Source organism: Phocoena sinus, chromosome 1 (genome assembly GCF_008692025.1).
Source record: "Phocoena sinus isolate mPhoSin1 chromosome 1, mPhoSin1.pri, whole genome shotgun sequence".
Classification (NCBI taxonomy): domain Eukaryota; kingdom Metazoa; phylum Chordata; class Mammalia; order Artiodactyla; family Phocoenidae; genus Phocoena; species Phocoena sinus.
Window position 1 is genome coordinate 167,721,742 of NC_045763.1, and position 18,627 is coordinate 167,740,368.

Consider the following 18,627-nt stretch of genomic DNA (forward strand, 5'->3'; position numbering starts at 1 on the left):
CTCTGTATCTGTGAGCCTTTTTTTTTAAAGATGCCTCATACAAATGAGCTTGTTGATTTTGCTGCTCAAGGAGACGTTTGTCCAGGTGCAAGTACTGCAGCAAAGGGTCCCAGGTCCCAGCCTGTCTCACCACCATTTAAGACATACATATAGTGGGGTGAGGAGGGCTTAGGCAGGTGGATCTGGTTTGAGTTCTGTCTCTGCCTTCCACTAGCTATGTGACCTTGGGCAAGTAACGTTCCCTCTTGGACCTTCAGTTTCCTTATCTACATAAGGGAGATAATAGCAGTGCTGACATCTCTGTGTTGTTGTGAGAGATACATGGCTGATGGGAACAGCACAGAGGATTCACATAATGAATTGCCTTCCCATCAGTTCTGTGCACTTACTTCTCAGTGGGTTTTCAGACGTTGTTTCACGTCCTCTATTTTTTTTTAATTTCTACAACATTTTATTTTTATTATAAATTATATATGCATAGTAAGTGACACCTCAAATTTCAGCTAGACATAGAAATAACAAATAAAACATCTTTTGACTAGCATGATAATAAGACATTATCCCTGAAAGTCTTTGAGATGGCAACATGCAACACGAATGTATTCAAGATAGTTGAGTCACTAAGTTTCAGAGCTCCAGATTAGGTCATATTAATTTCCAAGCGTTCTACTGACTCTGTTATTCTATGATCCTGACAGTTAATAGCAAAAAGCAAATCATGGCAGTATTTCAACAGTTTATCCTGCCACACACACACACACACACACACACACACACACACACACCGGCTTTGTTTTCGTTAGATGTTTATACACATTTTTTCTAGTATCACGTCCTCTTCAGAACTAGCCTCTTCGAGAAGTGAGGCCGATACTATTCTTATTCCCATTTCACCAGTGAGACTCTTGCCGCTCAGAGAGGTTGACTTTCCCAAGATCCATGACTCACAGAGACTGTCAGGTCTGTGACTCTAAATGTAGCGCACCCGTCTCCCATGTTGCCTGACAAGCACATCCTCTTCTGCAGTCTCCTTTGAGTTCTCTGCTTGGAACACCTTTTCTCTGAGTTTCTCTGCCTGGAACTATTGCCTTTTGAAGCCTGTCTCCTCTTCAGAGTCTTGCCCATGTCTCGAGAAGCCTTTCTTGAGATTTCTCATCACAGGGAATAATCCTCCCTCTGGAAGTTACTGACGCACTTATCCGGAGCCCTGCCAGTGGACTGAGGTCCCCAGAAGATCATGACCATCTTTGCACGGAAGGCCAGAAAACACACCGCAATATCTCAGGAATTTAGTGAAATGAAGCTGTAAGCAGTTTTTCAGACTGAAGGTCACGATAGTTTGGGCTGTAAAATCAATTTAGTAAAGTATGATCAGCATTTTGAAAACTAACTAGGATTGAATGAAATAGAATAGAAAATAGTAATAAGTCCCACGTAAGGATAGGTTTTGTTTTTTCGAGAAACATTTGTTTCAGTGTGTGTTTGTGCCTGGGCTAGGATGCAAAATAAGATTCTTACTGTGGATTATGTGAAAAATAAGTTTGAACACTCTTTTATATAATTCTTAGGGTCCGGTAGTGAGATTTCTCAGAAGGAGAACTTGAAACTGGAATTTAGGACTTCGATGGGGCAGGATGCCCAATGGTTCTCTAGTCATACTATGGAGATTTATATCCCCACACGAACACTTTGTAGCTGTGTGCTCTTGGATAAGTTACTAAGCTACTCTGTGCCTCCGTTTGCTCATTTGTAGAGTGGAGAGAGTAACCACTTTAGAGAGTCCTTAAGAGGACTTAATGTGTAAATACATGCAACATACAACAATGTCTGGTGCATAGATGTTAGCTAGCATTACAGTTATTATAATTAAGTAAAAGGCAGAAGGCACTCTATGTCGCGGGAGTTATGACTGACCAACCAGAAAACTGTTTTTTTTCGAGTGCCTAGATTGTATGCCTCCAGTGCTAAAATACAAACAAAGGAAATGCAGGGTACGACCCTCACCTTCATGTTACTTAGTCTAATGGAGGAAACGAGGCTGACATCCATGAAAAAGAGAATAACAGATGGTCTCAGGCTGTGAAAATGATGTCGAGTGCGTATAGGAAATGTTTGGTCTTCATATTTTTATGGTAGTATTTTGTACTGTCCTGGAGAAGGTTAGAGCTTTGATCTTCAGTTCCTCCTGGAGAAACAAGCTGTAGAGACCAACTCTTGGGAACATGTTGAGTTTCTCTTTTTGGCTGAGGACAGGGACTGGGGAGTAAGAAGCCCCCATAGGGGTGGGGTGGGAAGAAGGGGGCATAGAATTAAAAAATGGGACTACTTAATGTATTTATTGAATCGGGACCCTATTACCATAAGTAAACACTCAGCCAGAAGGAGATGTGGGGATTCTTTTTATTCTTGTATTTTTTTGGTGGCGGGGGGAGGTTGCCACAAACTACATTTAGTGTGTTTACAAAATGCCATTCGACCTATGATGCTACTCAGAATCTTAGAAGTGCTGCCAGGAGGAAGTAGCCTCTTCTAAGTGAAACTATTCAGTTGCAGCCATGAGTGAGTTGTTAGTATTTTGGATGATTATTAATTCTACTGAGTGAATCTCGGATACATGGAGGGTTAGTCCATATACTTTCTTCTAGAGCAGCGCCTTGAAAACTTTTATGTGCATTTCAGTCACCTGGGAATCTTACTAAAATGCAGAATCGGGGCTTCCCTGGTGGCGCAGTGGTTGAGAGTCCGCCTGCCGATGCAGGGCACGCGGGTTCGTGCCCTGGTCCGGGAAGATCCCACATGCCACAGAGTGGCTGGGCCCGTGAGCCATGGCCGCTGAGCCTGCGCGTCCGGAGCCTGTGCTCCACAACGGGAGAGGCCACAACAGTGAGAGGCCCGCGTACGGCAAAAAAAAAAAAAAAAAAAAAAAAAAAGCAGAATCGATTTAATAGATAAGAGGTGGAGCCTGAGATTCTGCCTTTCTCAGAAGCTTCTAGGTGATGTTGGTGCTTCTGGTCTGCAAACCATACTTTGGAAAGAAAGATTCTGATGTTGCTTTCTGTAAAGAAAAAACCTTTGTGTTTATACTTTATAATCCTAACAAATCTCCACTCCATTCACTAAATCCCAGTTCAGTCTGTGTCCAACAAACAACTGGACACTTAGATCTTCTTTAGAATTACATGCTTTCTGTTTCATGACTGAAAACTTTCGAAGTGGTTCCCTTAAGTAAAGGCATCCACAATTTTTGTTATTATCTGTAGAATTTAAATGTTATTTTATTGTTACAAAGGGCTCTTTATTTAGTGGGAATGTTGCTGGACACTGTGGAGGACCTCTTAAACCAAAGGCAGTTTAAGTGACCACAGGCTAAGTGAGAAGTAGGTAAATGCATTTAGGGAAGGGGAAAATGGATCAAGGTAGAGGGAAGACAAAGAATAAATAAATATAAATATTATATTTATCTGTAACAAACCATAATGGAAAAGAATATGACAAAGAATATGTATACCTGAATCACTTTGCTGTACACCAGAAACTAACACAATGTTGTAAATCAACTATACTTCAATTAGGAAAAAAAAGTTTGGGAATTCCCTGGTGGTCCAGTGGATAAGACTCTGTGGTTTTACTGCCGTGGGCCTGGGTTCGATCCCTAGTTGGGGAACTAAGATCCCACAAACCACGTGGCATGGCACCCCCCCCCAAAAAAAAAGAAATGTTTGAAACAATTGAAATCACAGACACCTGTCTGAAAGAAAAAGAAACCATTTGCATAGCGTCTGTTTCTGGCTTGGTGCCCTCTGATGGGTGGTAGGTGGCAGCAATGTGGCACCTTGAACTGGCACAGTCCCTCTTCCCGCAGGTGTCTGCGGCTCAGAATCTTCCTAGGCTGTTCCAGGTTCTCTGGGTCCTGGGATGGTGGCCTGAGGTTTTGTTTTTTGTGCAGCAGTGGCCGTTGTTTTTTGCTTTCAAATCCAGCCTGCTGCTCTAACTGAACAGAGAACAAATAGCAACAGGTATTCATAGACTTGGGAAGCCAAGTCAGTGAGTGTCACGTGGGCTTTATTGGTCTTTCTTTCTTCCCCGCAGGGGTCCTTTTACATGTGATGGGAGATGCCCTGGGGTCGGTGGTTGTGGTGATTACGGCCATCATATTCTACGTGCTTCCCCTGAAGCATGAGGACCCATGTAACTGGCAGTGCTACATTGACCCCAGCCTGACTGTCATCATGGTCATCATTATTTTGTCATCTGCCTTCCCACTCATCAAGGAGACTGCTGCCATTCTGCTACAGATGGTCCCCAAAGGCGTCAACATGGAAGAGCTGAGTAAGTCATGCGATTCTTATCTTGAACCACTGCCCAGTGACTGTTCTTCAGGCCAAAGGGCCAGCATTATTTCAGAGCAGTGTTTGATTTCTGTCTCCTGAAATACTTTAAATCACAAAGCAATAGAGACATCCTCACATGTTTTGTAGATGACTGCTGCTACTAAGATGACTCACAGCTCTGAGAACCAAAGGTCCTTTTTAGCCCATCATCCTCTGACTCTACTGCAAAGTTTTAAGAATGTGTTGCTTGGGCAATACCTATTCCTGGGCTATTTATTTACCTTCATGTCAGAGATTTATTCTAACTCAGATAAGGCCACTCCATCCAGGACTTGATTTTTATTCCCCCTATTCTGAAAACATGAGTCATTCCTTCCTATTCTAGATCCTGCTTTTTAGTTAACTAATTCTTGTGGGCACACAAGTCACCGTGTGTCCTATAACACAGTAAAATGGACCATATTTAAATTCACTCATTCAGTAGTGGAATCTGTTTCTTTGCTTTGCTCAAATAGGTCAAACTCTCACTTGAGTTTATGTGCATCTGAGGATAGAACGTTTTTATAGACTTTGTAGGATGTCTGAATGGGAACTCTCCAGATGTTGGTGAGAAACTGAATGTGCAACTTTAGTTCTAGTGTTTCTAAATGGAGATGAAGTTTTTATAGGAAAAAAATTTTTTTCATGAATATTTGCTATTATTCTATCTATCATTACTTCATCAGTGAGCCAGTAAACATGAACTATAGCCCAGGCCCACTATGCAGCTGAAAGTTGGAAGACCTTATTTCATGACAAATAGCTGAAATTAGATTTGATAGGTCTTAATATATTAAACAGCCGTGGATAGCCTTTCCCCCTACAGGCATGATTTACAGTGTGACTGTCCTGCATGCCTACTCATTGCCCAGTGCTGCAGGCAGAGGACGACAGAGGTAAAAGAGGCTCCGAGGAGCAGATATACCACATCATTTTCCTTCCAGGGGCTTGTTTGCCAATGGAAAAAACAAAAGAAGCATATACAAAGCAACTTGTGATATATATTGGTTTATATTGCCTTTTAACAAAATAATGTAGATATATTGAAAAGCAGATATTAAAAAAATTAAAGTGTAATAACAATAGGAACACTCTTATGATACTTATTACATGCTAGGTAATATTGTCCAAATGCTTTACTTATATTAACTCATTTTAATCCTTAAAATAAACTTATGAGGTACTGTCATTATCATTCCTAATTTACAGATAAGGAAACCGAGGCACAGAGGGACTGGGTAAATTTTACAAGGTCATGCAGGTAGTAAATGATTAGCTGGGATTCAAACTCTAGCTGGCTACAGGTTGTTCGTCATCACTGTTCAATACCATCTTTCTAAATACATACTAATTTTAGAAAGTATGGAAAATATAGAAGAGCCTAAATAAGAAAATAGAAATCTCTCATAATCCTACCACCCAGAAATTACCACTCTTAATATTTTGTCAGTCATTCAATAAAACAAGACTTAATCTATCTAAAAAAATCATTTTTGTGTGTGTATATATACAATGATGTTTCATTTTTTTAAAAAAAGAAAGATAAGCAAAATAAGAAGACAGAGAAACACGTAGCAGATGAAGGAGCAAAGTAAAAACCCACCAGGCCAAACAAATGAAGAGGAAATAGGCAGTCTACCTGAAAAAGAATTCAGAGTAAAGATAGTAAAGATATCCAAAATCTTGGAAATAGAATGAAAAAAATACAAGAAACATTTAACAAGAACCTAGAAGAACTAAAGAGCAAATAAACAATGGTGAGCAACACAATAAATAAAATTAAAAATTCTCTAAAAGGAATCAATAGCAGAATAACTGAGGCAGAAGAACGGATAAGTGACCTGGAAGATAAAATAGTGGAAATAACTTCTGTAGAGCAGAATAAAGAAAAAAGAATGAGGACAGTCTCAGAGACCTCTGGGACAACATTAAATGCACCAACATTTGAATTATAGGGGCCCCAGAAGAAGAAGAGAAAAAGAAAGGGACTGAGAAAATATTTGAAGAGATTATAGTTGAAAAATTCCCTAATATGGGAAAGGAAATATTCAGTCAAGTCCAGGAAGCGTAGAGAGTTCCATAAAGGAAAAATCCAAGGAGAAACACACCAAGACACATATCAAACTATCAAAAATTAAATACAAAGAAAAAATATTAAAAGCAGCAAGGGAGAAGCAACAAATAACACACAAGGGAATCCCCATAAGGTTAACAGCTGATCTTTCAGCAGAAACTCTGCAAGCCAGAAGAGAGTGGCAGAACATATTTAAAGTGATGAAAGGGAAAAAACCTACAACTAAGATTACTCTACCCAGCAAGGATCTCATTCAAATTCAACAGAGAAATTAAAACCTTTACAGACAAGCAAAAGCTAAGAGAATTCAACACTACCAAACCAGCTTTACAACAAATTCTAAAGGAACTTCTCTAGACAGGAAACACAGGAGAAGGAAAACACCTACAATAACAAACCCAAAACAATTAAGAAAATGGTAATAAGGGGCTTCCCTGGTTGTGCAGTGGTTGATAGTCCGCCTGCTAATGCAGGGGACAAGGGTTTGTGCCCTGGCCCGGGAAGATACCACATGCCGCGGAGCGGCTGGGCCCATGAGCCATGGCCGCTGGGCCTGCGCGTCTGGAGCCTGTGCTCCGCAACGGGAGAGACCACAGCAGTGAGAGGCCTGCGTACTGCGCAAAAAAAAAAAAAGAAAGAAAGAAAATGGTAATAGGAACACACATATCGATAACTACCTTAAATGTAAATGGATTAAGTGCTCCAACCAAAAGACATACACTGGCTGGATGGATACAAAAACAAGACCCATATATATACTGTCTACAAGAGACTCACTTCAGACCAAGGGACACACACAGACCGAAAGTGTGTGGATGGAAAAAGATATTCCATGCAAATGGAAATCAAAAGAAAGCTGGAGTAGCAGTTCTCATATCAGACAAAATAGACTTTAAAATAAATACTATTACAAGAGAAAAAGAAGGACACTACATGATGACCAAGGGATCAATCCAAGAAGAAGATATAACAATTGTGAATATTTGTGCACCCAACATAGGAGTACTTCAATACATAAGGCAAATGCTAACAGCCATAAAAGGGGAAATTGACAGTAACACGATCATACTAGGGAACTTTAACACCCCATTTTCACCAATGGACAGATCATCCAAAATGAAAATAAATAAGGAAACGCAAGCTTTAAATGACACATTAAACAAGATGGACTTAACTGATATTTATAGGACACTCCATCCAAAAACAACAGAATACACTTTCTTCTCAAGTGCTCATGGAACATTCTCCAGGATAGATCATATCTTGGGTTACAAATGAAACCTTGGTAAACTTAAAAAAATGGAAATCGATCAAGTATCTTTTCCGACCACAACGCTATGAGACTAGATATCAATAACAGGAAAAAAACTGTAAAAAATACAAACACACGGAGGCTAAACAATATACTACTAAATAACAAAGAGATCACTGTAGAAATCAAAGAGGAAATCAACAGATGCCTAGAAACAAATGAGAATGAAAACATGACGACCCAAAACCTATAGGATGCAGCAAAACCAGTTATAAGAGGGAAGTTTATAGCAATACAGTCCTACCTCAAGAAATAAGAAAAATCTCAAACAAACAATCTAACCTTACACCTAAAGCAATTAGAGAAAGAAGAACAAAAAAACTCCAAAGTTAGCAGAAGGAAAGAAATCATAAATATCAGATCAGAAATAAAGGAAAAACAAATGAAGGAAACAATAGCAAAGATCAATGAAACAAAATAAAAACTAAATAATAAAACCTTTTCCAGGCTCTTTGAGAAGATAAAGAAAACTGATAAACCATTACCCAGACTCAACAAGAAAAAAAGGGAGAAGACTCAAATCAACAGAATTAGAAATGAAAAAGGAGAAGTAACAACTGATGCTGCAGAAATACAAAGGATCATGAGAGATTACTAAAAGAAACTCTGTGCCAATAGAATGGACAACCTGGAAGAAATGGACAAATTCTTAGAAAAGCACAAACTTCCAAGACTGAACCAGGAAGAAATAGAAAATATAAACAGACCAATCACAAGCACTGAACTTGAAACTGTTCTCAGTGGTGAAAAAATGAAACTATTTCCACTAAGATCAGGAACAAGGCAAGGCTGCCCACCCTCACCACTATTGTCCAACATAGTTTTGGAAGTTTTAGCCACAGCAATCAGAGAAGAAAAAGAAATAAAAGGAATCCAAATCAGAAGAGAAGAAGTAAAACTGTCACTGTTTGCAGATGACATGATGCTATACATAGAGAATCCTAAAGATGCTACCAAAAAACTACTAGAGCTAATCAATGAATTTGGTAAAGTAGCAGGATACAGAATTCATGCACAGAAATAGTGTAGCATTCCTATACACTAATGATGAAAAATCTGAAAGAGAAATTAAGGACACACTCCCATTTACCATTGCAACAAAAAGAATAAAATACCTAGATATAAACCTACCTAAGGAGACAAAAGACCTGTATGCAGAAAACTATAAGACACTGATTAAAGAAATTAAAGGTGATACAAACAGATGGAGAGATATACCATGTTCTTGGATTGAAAGAATCAACATTGTGAAAATGGCTCTACTACCCAAAGCAATCTACAGATTCAATGCAATCCCTATCAAACTACCAATGGCATTTTTCACAGAACTAGAACAAAAAATTTCTATGGAAACACAAAAGACCCTGAACAGTCAAAGCAATCTTGAGAAAGACAAACAGAGCTGGAGGAATCAGGCTCCCTGACTTCAGACTATGCTACAAAGCTACAGTAAACACGACAGTATGGTACTGGCACAAAAACAGGAATATAGATCAATGGAACAGGGTAGAAAGCCCAGAGATAAGCCCATGTGCATATGGTCTCCTTATCTTTGGTAAAGGAGGCAAGAATATACAATAGAGAAAAGACAGCCTCTTCAATAAGTAGTGTTGGAAAAACTGGACAGCTACATGTTAAAGAATGAAATTAGAACACTCCCTAACACCATACACAAAAATAAATTTAAAATGGATTAAAGACCTTAATGTAAGACCAGACTCTATAACACTCTTAGAGGAAAACATAGGCAGAACACTCTATGGCATAAATCACAGCAAGATCCTTTTTGACCCACCTCCTAGAGAAGTGAAAATAGAAAAAAAAAATAAACAAATGGGACCTAATGAAACTTAAAAGCTTTTGCACATCAAAGGAAACCATAAACGAGATGAAAAGACAACCCTCAGATGGGAGAAAATCTTTGCAAATGGATCAACTGACAAAGGATTAATCTCAAAGATATATAAGCAGCTCATGCAGCTCATTATCAAAAAAACAAACAAACCAATCCAACAATAGGCTGAAGACCTAAATAGACAATTCTCCAAAGAAGATATTCATGTTGCCAACAAACACATGAAAGCATGCTCAACATCATTAATCATTAGAGAAATGCCTGGTGGAGCAGTGGTTGACAGTCTGCCTGCCGATGCAGGGGACATGGGTTCGTGCCCTGGTCCGGGAAGATCCCACATGCCGTGGAGTGGCTAGGCCCATGAGCCATGGCTGCTGAGCCTGCATGTCTGGAGCCTGTGCTCCACAACGGGAGAGGCCGCAATAGTGAGAGGCCCGTGTACCACAAAAAAAAAAAACAAAAAAAAAACAACAATGAGGTATCACCTCACACCAGTCAGAATGGCCATCATCAAAAAGTCTGCAAACAATAAATGCTGGAGAGGGTGTGGAGAAAAGGGAACCCTCTTGCACTGTTGGTGGGAATGTAAATTGATACAGCCACTATGGAGAACAGTTTGGAGGTTCCTTAAAAAACTAAAAACCATACGACCCAGCAATCCCACTAGTGGGCATATACCCTGAGAAAACCATAATTCAAAAAGAGTCATGTTGGCTTCCCTGGTGGTGCAGTGGTTGAGAGTCCGCCTGCCAATGCAAGGGACACAGGTTTGTGCCCCGGTCCGGGAAGATCCCACATGCCACGGAGCAGCTAGGCCCATGAGCCATGGCCGCTGAGCCTGGGCGTCCGGAGCCTGTGCTCCGCAATGGGAGAGGCCACAACAGTGAGAGGCCCACGTACTGCAAAAAAAAAAAAAAAAAAAAAGAGTCATGTACCACAGTGTTCATCGCAGCACTATTTACAATAGCCAGGACATGGAAGCAACCTAAGTGTCCATCGACAGATGAATGGATAAAGAAGATGTGGCACATATGTACAATGGAATATTACTCAGCCGTAAAAAGAAACTAAATTGAGTTATTTGTAGTGAGGTGGATGGAACTAGACTGTGTCATACAGAGTGAAGTAAGTCAGAAAGAATAAAACAAATACTATATGCTAACACGTATATATGGAATCTAAAAACAAAAAAATTTCTCAAGAACCTAGGGGCAGGACAGGAGTAAAGATGTAGATGTAGAGAATGGACTTGAGGACACGGGGAGGGGGAAGGGTAAGCTGGGATGAAGTGAGAGAGTGGCATGGACACATATACACTACCAAATGTAAAATAGATAGCTAGTGGGAAGCAGCCGCATAGCACAGGGAGATCAGCTCTGTGCTTTGTGACTACCTAGAGGGGTGGGATAGGGAGGGGGGGAGGGAGGCTCAAGAGGGAGGGGATATGGGGATATATATACGTATAGCTGATTCCCTTTGTTATACAGCAGAAACTAACACAACACGGTAAAGCAATTATACTCCAGTAAAGATGTTAAAAAAAAAAAGAGGAAAGAATGTCATACCACATATACATTCTAGCTATTTGCTTTTTCACTTAAAAATACATTATATACACTTTCTCATATCCTTAAATATGCAACTTACTTTTTCACAGCTGTATCATATTCTATCACATAATTGATTTAACGATTTCCATTTTTTTTCATTAACACAAAAAGCATTGTCCAAGCCATTCTTGTACATAAATATTTGGTTATTTCTTTCCGTTAAATTCCTAGTGTTAGAATTGCTGGTTGAGGTTTTAGATCCACATTGCCAAATCCCCTTTAAAAAAGGCATCCTACTTTATATTCCCACTCCAGTCCATCAGAGCGTCAAATGCCTTGTAAACTCAACCACCCTGGGCATTTTGTGGGGAGGATTGTTATGAAACTTATTTTCTTGAATTGCCTTTTTTTTTTTTTTTTTTTTTTGCGGTACGCGGTCCTCTCACGGTTGTGGCCTCTCCTGTTGCGGAGCACAGGCTCCGGACGCGCAGGCCCAGCGGCCATGGCTCACGGGCCCAGCCGCTCCGTGGCATGTGGGATCTTCCCGGACTGGGGCACAAACCCATGTCCCCTGCATCAGCAGGCGGACTCTCAACCACTGAGCCACCAGGGAAGCCCCTTGAATTGCCTTTTATGGGCTAACAGTGTATGGTAGAGGAATTCAGAGAGGAAGAAGATTATGGGAAAATGTATGGGAAGATGTAGCCATATACGGTACAGCTATTTTGCTTCCTGTTATTCTTAGTAACTACATCATTCTGGTGAGAATGCTTAAGGGGACCCTATCCTCCCGTGGCGGTTCCATGTTTCAAATGGAACCTTCACCTTGGCTATTGTTTTCTCTCCCCTGTTCTAGTGAGCAAACTCTCTGCCGTGCCCGGAATTAGCAGTGTCCATGAAGTTCACATCTGGGAACTTATAAGTGGGAAGATCATTGCCACTCTGCACATCAAGTATCAGCAGGATGGGGGAGATCAGGATGCCAGTATAAAAATTCGAGAAATCTTCCACAACACAGGAATCCACAATGTGACCATCCAGTTTGAGAAGGTGGACCTGAAGGGGCCCCTGGGGCAGAAGGACTTGCAGCTGCTCTGCAGCTCACCCTGCATCTCCAAGGACTGCACCAAGCAGCTGTGCTGTCCCCCCGGGGCACTGCCTCTGGCCCATGTCAATGGCTGTGCCGAGCACAATGGCTGTCCCCCACTGGACCTGTCCCGGAGTGATGGCCTTGAGAGACGACAGACAGCAGAAGTGGCTCTTGAAGTATCTTTGGAAGGTTGTCTGAGTGACCATGGACAAGCTCTTAGCAAATCTCAGGAGGACTCACGTTATGTCAACAGCACACATTTTTAGTTTGGTGCCCACATCAGTAAGCTGTATAGGCGAGGCACTTTGGAACCACTAGCTGGGCTTGTGGGAAGAGATTTGTGGGTCATAGACTCTGATCACACTCACAGTGTGCACACACTCTGTGTTCAGTAAGGGTTTTGGCTGTTTGGGATGTTAGTTGAACTTGTCTGTTAATTTTTGTGTGACCGAGAACCCTTTTACATTATCCTGGGTGTTTCATGCTGCTCTTCAACAGTTTTGTGTGAACATTTATTTTCCGAAGCAAATGCACTAGTATACATATCAGGGACATTGAAGGCTGGGTCTCAATAATTGTGGAAACAGGATTCAAAGTAGTTTTTGTTTGGGATTGCTTAGAACGGCTAGCTGGCTCTCAGGTGAGCTCATAGCCAAGCACATCAAACAAAAACTTAAGAACCATAATAGCTATATTCTTTTCTATTCCACTGGGAGATCATAAAAGAGGAAAGTTAAGTAGTCCTATAACTGCAGAAATGTTTTTCTTTGACTAATTTTTGAATAAACGTAAAACGAATACCTAGTAAGGTAGAAAATATTCTCAGAACATTAGAGGATGTCAGGTTTATTGGGGGTGGGGAAAGGCAGGAAGAAAATGCATTTTGATGATTTCTTCATTTTGAGAGGTAGAGAGAAAAAGACTTTCTGCTGTGAACTGAACTACAGCTATAGGATGCTTCAAATGTTCAAATACATAAGATGCTTTTTTTTTCACTTGGAAGTGTGGGAATATTTCTACTCCTTTAAGTATGACACAGTACCTATATACTGTCTTTTAGAGTCAGTCTAGTTAGGACTGTTTTCATTTATTGCTTATTAATGATTTACTTATTTGCCCAAATTTCCCTTCAGTCTTCTTTTATATGATCACATTGATCTATGTAGCATTTACCAGGAGAAAATGAGTATTCTCGGGATAGGAGAATATATGGCATTGAGTATGCATTCTTGCCCAAAAAATAAGCTAGATTGACTTTCCTTTAATTAGACATATTTTAAGGTATTTACTATAGTTGCCAACTAGTAATTTGATGGAAAAGTGTATGTCCAAGGGAGAAATGAGAATTAAATTGCTGCCTTTAATGTGTTTCAAGGAGCTTTTACCTTTTTCTTTTATGTCTCTTGACCCATATTATCAAGTTCAAATACATCTATTAGAATCTGATTTTCGTTCCATGTACTGGAGAAACATCTGACATGAATTTAACAAACTGTTTAGGCAGCAGTATTTTCACCAGAACAATCTCAAAATAAGTATAAGAAAACGGGAGGTGCCTCGCTAAAGAACTAGAATTTTTTTTTTTTTTTTTTGCGGTACCCGGGCCTCTCACTGTTGTGGCCTCTCCCGTCGCGGAGCGCAGGCTCAGTGGCCATGGCTCACGGGCCCAGCCGCTCCGCGGCATGTGGGATCTTTCCGGACTGGGGCACGAACCCTTGTCCCTTGCATCGGCAGGTGGACTCTCAACCACTGCTGCCACCAGGGAAGCCCTAGAATCTTTTTTGATGGGTTGCAAAATTGACTGAAAAAGATCACCCCTCAGGCTGTAAGCATTGTCTGCGCAGTTTAGAATCTTCACAGTTCTCATCAGAAATGCTGGATTGGGAACAGAAAAAGCACCCACAGTTTTCAACACAAACACCATTTAAAAAACTGTGTCTTAGTTTTAAATTCTAAGGCTGAAATAAAGAAGCAACTGTGATAAGTAGAATAGGAAAATTTTTATTCCTTGAAAATTTATTATCCGAGTTTAAATTGGCCATGAATTAGGTAAATAGAAAAATGCCTAAATATGTTTTTATCCCTAGGAGTTTATTAAGCATATATACTTAATAGTATTATATAGTATTATAGCTATTATATAGTATGTACTTAATAGCTAAAATGGGGGTAGATATAAGGCAACATTTTTACTTTTAATATTAAAAGCATGGCATGTACTCACACAAAACAGAGGATTCTCTGTGAAACTCACCACAGTAAAATGTGGACCAAATTCTCTTGTATAAATGTTGGTTGAGATACACTGATTGGAGCCAAAGAAGAAATGTCTCTCACTTCCAGATTTGAAGGTCTAATTTGATTTCATATCATTCTGCTTTTATTAAAAGGGAAAAATTATAATTTTATAGTTTTTGTGTAGCTGGGTAAACGAATGCATATTAGTTTACATCCAAATAATGTTCTTTAATTAATCTCTAAAGTATTTTTCTGGAAAGGAAAAGGCTAATTCCAACATAATTAAATCTAACCTCAGAAAATTATCTCGATGGACATTTATGAACATACCAAATTATGAAGTGCAGTCAATGTGAAATAGTACCTTTTGAAGACAGTTGGGCTCGGTGTGTTTAATAATGTCCAAACAAGCTAATTAAGTGCAATATTTTTCTATCGGGTTAGGTGCTTGCATTTGCCACTCAGGCACCGTGATGCCTGCTGTATGGTGTTTTTACTCGGGTTTTACTCTCCCTTTAGTTGTCCTGCATTTTAATTCTCCCAAGGAAACACAAAAATTTTCTTTTTTCCTTTGAATGAGCCCTGCAAAGTGGCAGTGGTGCCTAAACAACAGTGCTTTTTTTCCTGAGATTACAAAAATACTGCTACTCAGTTTCGCGTTCCTGTGTGCATAGGTTAGTTCCAGAAAATTCTCTCTTTTTTTTTTTAAGGAACTGAAAATAAGTTTTTAAGAGTCTAGGGAATCCTCTGGGTGTCAGATCAGGACCAGCCATCAGGTGTTCTAACCTGGGGATGAGGGATAGCCTCCTATTTCTATGGAAAGAGTCCTTTCCGCATTAGTTCAGCACCAGCTATAGGAAAAACTAAGTCTACTTTTATTTTCCAACTTTCAACTCGGTTTGTGAAAATGGAGGTTACGTTTTTTATCATGATATTTGTCCGTTATGAATACCTGTGGGGCTACCAGGTTCCATTGTTGACAGAAAAAAATATTATTCTTTTAATTTTTTGATCAATAAAATAGGGAGACATTGAGGAACAATTTAGAATACTCTCCATGTTTAGTTACTTTTTTTCCTTCTTTCTTTTTTTGCCACCAGCTGGCCAAACTCTAGTGGAGGTAAATCAGGAACTTCAAAGTTCAGTAGGAATGGGTGCTTTGAATGTCAAAGAAATCACTGGGGTAGATTTTGGATTGTAATAAACTGCCTTTTGAGGTAGCAAGAGCTTTTGCTATGCTTCTTCAATCTCCTTGTCCTTGACATTTGAACTGGATAACTCCTTGTTGTGTGGGGCTGTCTCGGCCTTGTAGGATTTTTAGCAGCATCTCTTGGCTTCTACCCTCTAGATGCCAGTAGCATCCCCTCAAGTTGTGACAACCAACAATGTCCCCAGACATTGCCACAGGTCCCCTGGGGAGCAGAATAGCCCCTAGTTCTGAGCCACTGACTTAACATAAGGGTCCTTGAGGGATATTGTTGATGAAAGCCCTTCCAGGGCCCAATAATCCTTTTAATATAATCACTCTGAAGAATTTGCTCTTTAAAAAAATATTTTTAAAGGCTAGATAAAACTATTTATAAAAATACAGTCGTCTTTAGAAGGGGTTACATCAGCACAATTGATTCTTGGAGTTAAGGTGTTTAATTTCCTACCAATTTTAAACTTGACGATATTTTTTTGTTACTGGCTTCTGACCAACAGCGCATCTTAGTGCTATGACAAATTCGGATGTTAAAAACATTTTTTTATTGTTCATGACTCACTTAATCCTTTGCCAAATCATATCCGTTTTTTTCCAAGAGTACAAAATACATTTCCTGTTTTTAAATTACCCCGCGTGTAATGTATCTTCACACTCTTGCAATTAAAGATCGCAAAAAAGACTGGTTTAAAAAAAACGACGAACCGCAACCTAATCTGGGTTTCTAATTTAGGCTGAGTAAGCATGCCTATTGTATAGCCCTTGTCGTTCACTTGATAAATTGTCACCTATTTGTGCTTCTGAGTGTATTTACATGTGATTAGCCACAGGAATGAAGCTGTTGAATCGGGGAAGTAGCTGCTCAAATGGAACTTGCCTCAGACCCTAATCCTCACTGCAATCTCAATGTTCTTATGAATTTGGAGTTTAGCTAATGAAAATGTGCATTTTTTTTCTGGAACTTTTCAGGTGTTTCATTCTGGACTTTTTTGTTTACGTGGAACTTTTCTTGCTTATTGCTAGATGGATCAGTGGGCTCCTCTTGGTACAAAGCCAGGCCAGAGACACTGAATCTCCTCTGAATTCTGATGGGAATAATCTGGAAAGGATGATGATTTTCAAGGGAGAATAACCCCTTCCTGGAGGTCTGAAATTATGTTACAGTATTGTGGAGTTTTGTTGCTTAAAGTCTTCCTTCTGTCCTCACAGGTGATTTTGCCAAAGTGTAATTGTCACATTTGGGGGAATTATTAAAACCCTAAGACACAAAGTTTCAATAACTCATCGCTAATTGCATGTGAAGTCCCCCAGTGATGTATGCACAGACGCATACCTTTAAAAGTGAAGATGTTCAATGGTGCTATCAATAAAAAGTTTTTCAAATAAATATATGACTGAGAGATGTTTGTGAAAATTAAACCAGTAACGCAAAGTAGCTGAACGCATTTTGTCTTTGTCACTTACTCCATAGTCAGTTTCCACTCAGTAACTCCGTGGATTGATTTTAATAATTCAGGACTAATTCTGTCTCCATTTCACACCCCTCTGCCGCTCTCCACTCTTGGTAGAAATGTCACCAATTGACCCAGCTACCTTACTTACTGTAACCTGGACTGATCTGGTTTTCTAGTGGGGGCTACCCAATGGGTTTGTGTAGGAGGGGAGCTCCTGGGATTTAGGGAATGGTGAGAGGTTAGGCTTTTTTGGGGAGAGACCCTATAGATCTGAAAATCTCTCCAATGAATTGACTGGCATCTTTATAACTATTGAATAAGGGGAACAGTCTTCCATTTCTTTCAATTGCTTTTATGCTACCCATCAGTCAACTGATTAATTGGCTTATACTTATTGTAAACCATGTACAAGTGCTTCTTGCCTCTAAGGAGTTTATAATCTATATGTGAAAAAGGCAGTCCACCTTTGTGGGAGTTTAAAGAGAGCTACCTGTAACCTGGATGGCCGGGGAGTGGGGGGATCTTGTGCTGGACGGGTTCTGGTGCTCAGATGTGCACATTCTAAGCCCTGGGCAGCATCTGCAAAAGGAGAGGGTTACATAATATTTCATGACCATTAGCTTCCTTCAGCAGTAAGAGTCTGGAGTATGGAGCAGAGGTGAAAGTACTCAGTACTCTAGGGCTTAGGTTGCAGAATCTCTGACTACTCCATTTAAGAGAGAACCCAGCCTCTCTCTGTGTCTCTTACCTTCCTTAATGTTTCTTCGTAGCACTGTCGCTTGGTAACATTATATTACGCATTTGTTTATTTCCTGTCTCTCCAAGTAGAATAAGGCTTTGTATAATCCACCACTGTGTTCTTCAGCCTCTATCCCAGTGCTTGGAACAGTGCCACAGTACCTGGCACATGAATGAATGAATGAATGAATAGGTTCAACACTTGGTGTTCCGGGTTGGAGGCTTTGGACAAATCATTTAACTTCACTGTGCTTCAGTTTTCTTATCTATAAATGAGGTTAATGATGAAAGCCTGTGTTATCTTCCTTACAGGGTTATTGTAGGAATCCTAGGAGATCAAATAGGTGAGAGCAGAGTTAAGTGTCAATGGATTTTATTATCTTATGCTTTCAATCTGACGTTCACATCCTTCCTGCTCTTATCCCACCTCCTCTCATCTCTGTAATCACATTTTGTCAGTTAAATGCCCCTTAAAGCTAAATGGCACTAAACAGTGGTACTGTCAACACGGGTAAAAGTGAAGAGGAGAGAATGTAGAGTCAAGCACAGCGCAGAAGATTTCCATTTGAAACTAGCCTTGGGGTAGTTCAGTGGGTGAAGAAACAGGGAGAGGGCAACCCATCTGGAGAGCTGAGACTTCATTCTCTAAGGCAGCAGGGGCTAAGCTTTTGTAGGAGGGATGTTGGAGGGTGCAGATTGGGGAAATACCAGGAACAAAGTTTTTTGGTGAAACGATTTTATG

General features: G+C 40.0%; 1 protein-coding gene across 2 annotated transcripts in view; it reads left to right on the forward strand.

The window, feature by feature from the left end:
- SLC30A10 (solute carrier family 30 member 10) overlaps nt 1–12,588 on the forward strand; it is a 34,866-nt gene extending 22,278 nt beyond the window's left edge. For both annotated transcript variants that reach the window (XM_032631540.1, XM_032631530.1), the window contains exons 3-4: nt 4,090–4,329; nt 12,018–12,588. In XM_032631540.1, coding sequence (XP_032487431.1) covers nt 4,090–4,329; nt 12,018–12,517 — 740 coding nt within the window. In that variant the 3' untranslated portion in view covers nt 12,518–12,588. The remainder of the gene's footprint in view (nt 1–4,089; nt 4,330–12,017) is intronic.
- The last annotated feature ends 6,039 nt before the right edge of the window (nt 12,589–18,627 follow it).